This window comes from Solanum stenotomum, chromosome 11, assembly GCF_019186545.1.
Source record: "Solanum stenotomum isolate F172 chromosome 11, ASM1918654v1, whole genome shotgun sequence".
Lineage (NCBI taxonomy): Eukaryota > Viridiplantae > Streptophyta > Magnoliopsida > Solanales > Solanaceae > Solanum > Solanum stenotomum.
In genome coordinates this window covers 39,557,626-39,566,716 of record NC_064292.1, presented here as the reverse complement: position 1 = coordinate 39,566,716, position 9,091 = coordinate 39,557,626, and the positions used below count along the sequence as shown (strand labels likewise).

Sequence of the window (9,091 nt, the reverse complement as noted above, 5' to 3'; positions counted from 1 at the left end):
ATTGAAAAATGTTAAACCTTGTTGAGTGTGTAAAAAGTGGTTTTGCAAAACTGGAGTTAAAAAAAAATGGCATGGACGAACCTTTTCTTTAACATTAATAGCATAGATGAGCCAAACTTTTAACGGATGACATAAATGAACCTTCTGAAAGTTCGATGGTATATTTGAGTCTTTTCCTGTATTGAATCTTATAATTGCATGTCCTATTTCCTTGTTTAATATTTGCAAGATCAAATTGACTTTAGAGATTTTTAGGTAAAAGTTGCCGTACGTTTTGACTTTTGACACATAAATTAAATTGCACAATTATCAAGTACTATGGACTTGTATATTATATAAACAAATTGTGTTTCGTAAAGTGATCCTCAAGAAAGAAAAATATAATGCTATATGTAAGATGGTTTTTACCCAATAATTCCTTTTGCATTACTCATCCAAAATTCTAACTCAAAAACTACACTTGCTCAAATTGGTATCTATATCATGGCAATTATTCCCAAACCTTTAGTGATCTCAAGTAGTAGACGGAAGCCTGAATTGATAGTTCCACAAAATAAAATACCTAAGAAAATATTATATCTTTCAGATATAGATGATCAAGAAGGACTTCGTTTTCAAATGCCAATACTAATGTTTTACAAATACAATTCTTCAATGAAAGGGAAAGATCATGCAAAGATCATAAAAGATGGATTGTCCAAAACACTTGTGTTTTACTATCCATTAGCTGGTAGGATCATTGAAGGACCTAATAGGAAGCTTATTGTAAATTGTAATAGTGAAGGAATCATGTTTATTGAAGCCGATGCTAATGTGGAGCTTGAGAAATTAGGTGACTCTATACTACCACCATGTCCATACTTAGAAGAGTTACTTTATAATGAGCCAGGATCTGTTGGGATTATTGGTTGTCCATTGATGTTAGTTCAGGTAATCAATCAATATTGTATTGGCAATATGTATACCTCTTTTACGTTGGTTTGCTTGATATTATATCTATTTCCTCATTATAAATACACATTTATCAACTCCAAGCTTTGGTCTAGTTATAAGAGTGTAGTGTGTAATGTGTTGGTTAGGCACACGTCACTAATTTGAATCGTAACATAGAATAAAACATGATATTTAAGTAGAGAAAGGGTAGAGAAGGTGGATCCATGATCAACTGAATATCTTCCATGATTCATTTTCATGGGCCGAGTTTGTGAAAATTCTATTTTGATAATGTCTATGGTGGTGAGATTCTCAGAGAGTATTTCTGTCTGCTCTGATATCATTTAAACTATGTGACTATCTCATCTAAAGGTTTGAGTTATTGAACGTGTCACACTTAAGACCAATTATCAGCTTGAGCAGTTTTACAACAATGGCATTTGAGATACTTATATTTGAGATAATCATTGGATTTCATTTTAAAACTAAATCACTATTCATTTTATATATACACAGGTGACACATTTTACATGTGGTGGATTTGTTGTTGGATTCAAAGTTAATCACACTATGATGGATGCTTATGGCTTCAAAATGTTTCTAAATGCATTAAGTGAATTAATTCAAGGAGCTTCTGCACCTTCCATACTACCTGTATGGCAAAGGGATCTCTTAAGTGCTAGATCATCACCATGCATTACATGCACACATAATGAGTTTGATGAGCAAGTTCAGTCCAAATTTTCATGGATAGCTATGGAAGACAAATTAATCCAACACTCATTTTTCTTTGGAAATAAGGAGATTGAAGCCATTAAAGATCAATTATTAGAACCAGGGTATGGTTCAATTGGAAGATTCGAGTTACTAGTTGCGTTTCTTTGGAAATATCGTACAATTGCACTTGAAATAAATCCTGAAGAGAATGTTCGTTTGTCATATGTAGTTAATGTACGTGTAGGACCACAAAAAATGGAACTACCACTTGGATATTATGGCAATGCATTTGCAACTCCAGCAGCCGTATCAAAAGCTGGATGGTTATGTTCAAATCCATTAACATATGCAATTGAGTTGATTAAACAAGCTAAGAATCAAGTGAACGAAGAGTATATTAAATCATTGGCAGATTATATGGTGATTAATAGGTGACGACCATGGACTAAATCTTGGAATTTTCTCATCACAAATGATGCAATACTTGATCTTGATGAAGTTGATTTTGGATGGGGAAAGCCTATTTTGGGTGGGGTTGATAGAAGTCCTTTCTCTTTTGCCAGTTTTTTCTGGTCCTTCAACAAGAACATGGGAGAAAAGAGTATTGTGATAGCTATAAATTTGCCTCAACAAGCCATGGAAAAATTTCAACATCTTATCCACAATTTTACTAGTAAAAATGTAGAAAAGATCCAACTAACATAAAAAATTTAGGCCATCCTTGTGTTTTAATTAAGTTATGATGTCTGAATTTGTATACGTATCTTACTATTAAAATACTAGTGAATAAGTCTGCGCTTTTCAGAGTTGTATGAATAAGACCAACTTCGCAAATTAAAAAAAAAAAAAAAAAACTTATTGTAGTTTGATCATATTAATAGACATATTTTAGTTGCATTTCCGAAAATTCTAATAAAAATTGATGTTGCAATATACATAAGCTAATTCTTCTTTAGAAAGATTAGAGCGTCTAAAAATGAAAGATAACATCTAACAAATTTATCATAATTTCAATAATGATTGGTCTATAGTTGGGATCGATGTTTACCAAAATTAACTAAAGAAAAAATAGATCCATATCATCGCCGAAAAATCATATATCTATTGGTTAATATTGCATCAAGTCAATAAATGTTGGAATGTATGCGTCCACTTAAGTCGATGGACCAGGTCCTCAATACAGTTACAACAATAGACAGTAAAGAACAAATGCTGAAAGTAAAGATTGGCAAGCAACTTTACGTGGAAACCTCCTTAGCTTGCTCAAGGGAGTAAAACCACGACCTGTCTCAACAGGACTTTTCAAACTGCTTCCACTAATCTTCTCAAGCAAAAGCAATATCTCTTATATCACTTAGTTGAGCCAGAGTAGATATATACCACACTGCCCACTATACTAATCCTGACCGATTAATATAGACTTTAGAGTAAGATACTAAGTTATCCTTAACCTAGTTCTTACAATGATTCACACAAGTTTGAAACATTTCTATCACAAGTGAAACGATTCCTTCAATATATACGCACTATTACAAGCAACCAAAATTACAGCAGAAACAGAAAGAAATAGAAACACTTCTATCAGGTCCCTTGCTATTTTTGAAGCTTGAAGGTATCTCTCTTTGAATGAATGATGAATATTGTTGTTTGTTGTTTGATATATACCATGAAGAGTTATTACCCAACGTTCAAACAGCCTCGTCGCTCCTGATTGATGAAGTACTCTGCAGCTTCACCAACTTCCTGACACGGACAGTTTTTACAGTTGTATAGCATTTTGCTACTGGACAAGTATTCATACTCTGCAGAGGACCAGGTCCCTGCACTTGTGAGGAGATCATCAAAACATCTGGGAGCATAAGCACTTATCAATAAATAAATAATATATGTGTTTGTACATAAATTCAGCTTCCTCATGATCATTATAGATACTCTATATGTTATCACCCTTTTTGTTTTCTTAAGATGATTTTATGGCGTAAACATATAATGGACGTATATTTTGGCAAGGATAAAAATAGATGATACATATAATTAGATTCAATCGTGGCAGTCTTGAAAGGAAGACATTGTATTATTATTATTATTATTATTATTATTATTATTATTTATCTTTAATCTGCTACTACTGAATCATTATATGTTATCCTAACATCATGTATCTAAAGTTTGGAAATCCATTTGGAACTTCGTGGACATTCATATATACGTTGGTATTTAGTATTTTAATTACTATATAGTTTCTATATTTTATAAAAGTTATAGGTCATTCATCGATCATAACGTTTATGGAGGATCGACTTCTAGGAATTTGTTGAGTTCATCTCTATTCACAATCATAATATGTTTGTAGGCAGGGGCGGATCTGGGTGAGGGTGCCTCGGCATCCACTTACCTCGGTTAAAACTTTGGTGTATAGGTGTATAAGTCTAAAATATTAATATGTATTACACTTGTCATCCTATGAACAATATGTTGAATGGTGCATCTGGTAAAGGGCATAGTTCTAAAACAGTGCATCAAATTTGTTCTCTGAAAATTTGTATATTTGATTTTTTTTCCTAATATTAATTTACGACAACATAATATTCACTGAAAATTAATCCCCTTCTTCTGTGCATAGTCTTTTCAAAATTAAGTATGTGTCAAGTATATATGTTCGTTTTGTTGAGTTCATTGAAGTTCTACAATTTCAGTTAAAAGTATTGTAGAATAGTATTTTATTCTATACCGGGAGCAATTCAATAATGGGATTAGTCTATCCAATTGTATGCACTAATTTTTTTTTTTTAATTTCTTTTTTTTTTTGGTTAACAAGATACTGATATTCATACAAGATAGTGGCAAAGCTGATAGTCTGCTAGTTACGCTAATGGGAGGGCTTAAGCTAATAGTACTATCAATACATTTATCCGGTTTGTGATGTTTCACAATGAGTAAACTAGAGTGAGCATTTCAGTATTTGCCTATATTATGGAAGACCTAAGGGTATATTTGGAAAGTCATCAGGTAATTGAAATTGGTGTAATTATTAGAATAGTAATTATGTTGACCTGTTTGTTTGCCACATTGTAATTACAAATGTACTGTTTGGTTGAACAATTGCAATCATCAGGTTATTCTGAGGATATGGAAAAAGCTAGCAGTGCTGCCAATATTGCTTCTTCTATAGCAATACTTGTAGTTCAACTAATATTAATATCAAACTGTCAATTCTAAAGATGATGCTGAAATTTATGCACAAGACAAACTAACTAAGCTTGAAAGAGATTCTGCCAGCAAATTGGAAACCAAATCGATCTCCATATGTGCTCGACAATTCCTGTCTCATTTTATCTAGGAAGCGACCAACGAAATAAGAATGTTCACAATGAAGCTCAAGGTATTAACCTTGAAGTCCAATTATGGAGTCCTAATTTGTTAGTTGATGTGCCACTTCAAGTTATAACTCCGACTGATGAGAACCATGCCAACAATGAAGACAACATCGCAATGAGATAATGAAGAACGTGAATATGATCCTGATTATGGTGTAGAATAGGAAAGCAATACAGAGTCGAGGAGGCCTGGCTCTGATCAATGAAGAACGTGACTCTTCTTATGAGGACGCTAGCTCTTATTGATGCCTTTGCTCCCAAAACTTCATGGAAAGGTGAAAAGGTGGAAGATGCAGTTTCTCAACATAGACAATCTCTGATCAACAATTGTAATTTATCTCCAAGGTCAGTACGAAGGAATACAAATGTAATTAATCACAAAGACTTTGCAAAACCAGGCCCTATTACAAGGGCAATGGGGAAACCATTTCAAATTGGTGGAACATCTTCTACTCATATTTTTAATGATTAGTACAATTATTTGGAATATTAGAGGAGTAAAGTCTAAATAGGCTTTTGAAAGACTAAAGTTTTTATCCAGAATTCACAATACTGATCAAATTATAGCAACTCAGGAACCTTTTGTTGATGCTTGTCATATGGACAAATACAAAAAAGGTCTTGATTTTGAAGGTTGTAGCTTAAATTGCAAATTGCAATGCTCACAAATGCCTCAGGTTCACATGGCGTAATGCTAGGGAAAGAAGCAAAAGAATAGGGAAAAGGCAGGACAGAACGTTTATTAATCAGCACTGGACTGATAGTTTTTCCATTATTGGCATTGAACACTTGGGAACCACTGGATCTGACCACACTCCTATGATTGTAAAATGCTCTGCCTTAGAACATACTAAAATCAGGTATTACAAAATTTTGAATTTCTGAATTGTCCAACCTAATTTTAAAGACATGGTACAAGAAGGTTGGAATGAAGAAGAGGTTGGTAATAGTATGAGAAGATTACATCTCAAAATGAAAAATCTGAGTCGCAAACTTAGCCTCTTGTCAGAGAGCGAATTGACAATGTTTTTTATAAGGTCAGAGAGTGGAAAGCTAAGATGTTGGATCATAAAATTGATTACATTGATAATGATAATGATGATTTGAGGCCTCAAGTTCATAAAACTCAAGCTGAACATACTAGGTGGTTGAAATGTGAGCAGTCCATTCTCAGACAAAGAGCAAATACCAGATGGTTAGAGGATGGAGACTCCAATACAAAATATTTTCATGTTGTTATTAATGAAAAGAGAAGGAGAGCAAAACGTGATCTTCTACACGTAAACAATATAATAATTAGAAAAAACTTTCTCTTTTCTCTCTCGGCGCACTTAGTGTGCACTAAGTTGCACCTTGCCGGAAATGGAGAGGGAACGACCAAGAAGAGCTAACCAAAGGTATCGCGAGGAGGAGATACACCATGGAATAGCCAGCAGCTTGGCAACTGGGTAGTTAACTAGGAGTGAAACAATTGAAGAAGTACAGATGCTCACACCGGACGGACCACAAATACAACTGATGACTGATGCTAGCAAGGGGAAAGGGAAAACAGAAATGGAGGAGCAATGGCCAGAGCTCTCAAACAAAAGAGGAACTGGATCTAGGCTACAACAGAATTTGTTAGGAAGCAATGGAACAGTAACTCAGGGGAAAACACCAAACAAAACGTAGAGGAAGCTGGAATTGAATGGAGAAGAAGTGAAGAAGTCATGGGCATATCTGTTTGCTACCAATAGATTGGCGACTCGAGGTATGAATCTAAATTACATTCCACCTGTGATAGTGGATGGGGAAAAAGTAGTAGAAATTTTACCTGAGGATGTAGCTCAGGATAATGAGAAATGGGCTCAATCAATAGTAGTTTATGTGGTGGGAACAACTCCAACTATTGGAGCCATGGAGAGATTTATAATGGGACAAGGTACTTTCTCCACAAAACCTGTAATTCTATACCATGTAGATGGGTATTTTGTTGTGAGGTTTGCTAATGAGGAAGAAAGGGATAAGGTGCTATGTTCTGGACCTCACCACTTACTTAGAAGACCTGTTATAATGAAACAATGGGTGCCGGAGTTCAACTTCAAAGAGGAAATGCTCACCATCATTCCACTGTGGATTAATCTCTCAAATCTGCCACTTAACTGTTGGAATTCAATTGTATTGAGTAAGATAGGTAGTAGTTTGGGGAAGCCTTTGTATGCAGATGAATGTACAACTCAAGTCAGTAGAATCTCGTTTGCCAGAATATTAGTGGAAATAGATGTTACTAGACCCCTGGCAAAGGTGATTAAAATACAGGATACAAAAGGAAGAGTAGTAGAGCAGAAAGTCTGGTATGAATGGAAGCCAATATTTTTCCAGAAATGTCTACAAGTGGGGCATTCGTGTGTGGAAAAACTAGAGGCACCTATACAGTTCCAAAAGAAAAATCAGGGGCCAGTGCAGAGGAATGAATGGGTACCCACTACAAACAAGGAGCAAGGATGTGATACTAAACATGTTGAAGCAAACCAGCAAGAGCAATCAACTAAGGATAAGGATGAAGCAACACAGGGTCAAGGAGAGTGGCATACTGTAAGACATAGAACTTCTATTAGAAGGAACTATAGAAATATACAAGGAGAAAGAGCAGGACAGGGTCTTACAGCAGGGGTCATGACTTATGAGAAAGGACAAATGAGTGGAGAAGGAAGTGGTGGAATGAAGATGACATCTATGCAACCATCAATTCATGATAGTAACATGGAATGTGAGAGGCTTTAATCAGGAGATGAAACAAAAGGAGTTGGGTTGTTTGTGAGAAGGAATAAGGTGAACTTAATAGTAATCTGTGAGCATAGAGTAAGACAAGATAGTGAAAATCATATTATTAATAGAAGTTTACCAGGATGGGAGTGGTGTCCTACTGCTAACACAAATATAAGAGGAAGGATATGGGTGATATGGAATCCAAAAGAAGCTAGTTTCAAAAAGGTGGCAGATGCTGAACAATACATACATGGTTTGGTGGAAATAAATAATACACAGTTTCAGCTTACTGTTGTGTATGGCTTACATACTATCAATACCAGGACTTCATTAAGGGTAGCAATTCATCAGATGAGTAGCCAAATTAATGATCCATTGTTGATTATTGGGGATTTCAATTCTATACTAGCACAAGATGATAGAATAGTTGGTAGTCAGGTACAGGATGCAGAAATAAGAGATTTCAAGGAGTGTGTGACTAATTCCAACCTTATTGAACTGCAGATAGGAGGGAGGAATTATACATGGACCAATGGACATGTATATAGCAGAATAGACAAATCTACAGTTAATGTTGAGTTGGTGAACAAGATGGATACACTACAGGTAAGTGCTATGGAGCCTTAATTTTCAGATCATTCCCCTCAAGGATTGATACTGGAGGAGTAAAGAGATACAAGGAAGAGACCTTTCAGATTTTATAATTCCATAGGAAAACATCCAGACTTCAGGGAAAGGGTAGAAGCTAGCTGGCAGACTTTATGAGGAGGCATGAAAGGGGTATGGAGGACTCTGAAAATGGTAAGGATAGAGATGAAAAAGATCAATAAAAAAGAGTTTATGGGAGTCTCGAAAAAAGTACAAACACTTAGAAGAGAGCTCATAGATACACAAAGGAATATGAGAGTAGGGACAATACCACAAGACATCATTGATGAGGAAAAACTACTGAGAACTAAACTGGCAAAGTGGAGTATGATTGAAGAGAACATATATAAGCAAAAGTCTAGAGTACAATGGCTCAAAGTGGGGATGCTAACAATGCTTATTTCTTTGCTAGTATGAAAGGAAGGAAGGCTCAAAATCAGATCAACATGCTTACAAGAGAAGATGGGACTGTTATTAGGGATGCAGCAGATGTTACAAAGGAGGCTGTGGGCTTTTATCAAAAGTTGCTACGTCAATGCAATAAACACATGGAAGCTACACATCCTGAAGTTCTAAAAGATGGACCAGTCCTTACAAGAGAGCAACAATTGTTCCTCATTCAACCATTCAAGGATACTGATGTGAAGGAAGATCTTATGAGCATTGGG

The 9,091-nt window shown here is 35.2% G+C and overlaps 2 protein-coding genes across 2 annotated transcripts; both read left to right on the top strand.

Annotated features, from left to right (window-relative positions):
* The first annotated feature begins 433 nt into the window (after positions 1-433).
* On the top strand, positions 434-2,550 carry LOC125844656 (alcohol acyl transferase 1 allele GSd-like). Its single transcript, XM_049523973.1, has 2 exons — positions 434-930; positions 1,450-2,550. The coding sequence occupies exons 1-2, from the start codon at positions 484-486 to the stop codon at positions 2,083-2,085; spliced, it is 1,083 nt and encodes a 360-aa protein (XP_049379930.1). The 5' UTR covers positions 434-483; the 3' UTR covers positions 2,086-2,550.
* Positions 2,551-6,779: 4,229 nt separating this feature from the next.
* Positions 6,780-8,402, top strand: LOC125845903 (uncharacterized). The gene is made up of 2 exons (XM_049525393.1): positions 6,780-7,764; positions 7,915-8,402. Exons 1-2 carry the CDS (start codon positions 6,780-6,782, stop codon positions 8,400-8,402), a joined length of 1,473 nt encoding a protein of 490 aa, XP_049381350.1.
* Positions 8,403-9,091: the final 689 nt, after the last annotated feature.

What these genes read in the sequence shown, in the direction of transcription:
- LOC125844656 (XM_049523973.1), top strand. Translation starts at nt 484, where the DNA reads ATGGCAATTATTCCCAAACCTTTAGTGATCTCAAGTAGTAGACGGAAG. An exon ending in GTCCATTGATGTTAGTTCAG is followed by an intron (nt 931 to 1,449) that starts GTAATCAATCAA and finishes ATATATACACAG; the next exon opens with GTGACACATTTTACATGTGG.
- LOC125845903 (XM_049525393.1), top strand. Translation starts at nt 6,780, where the DNA reads ATGAATCTAAATTACATTCCACCTGTGATAGTGGATGGGGAAAAAGTA. An exon ending in GCAACCATCAATTCATGATA is followed by an intron (nt 7,765 to 7,914) that starts GTAACATGGAAT and finishes GAAGTTTACCAG; the next exon opens with GATGGGAGTGGTGTCCTACT.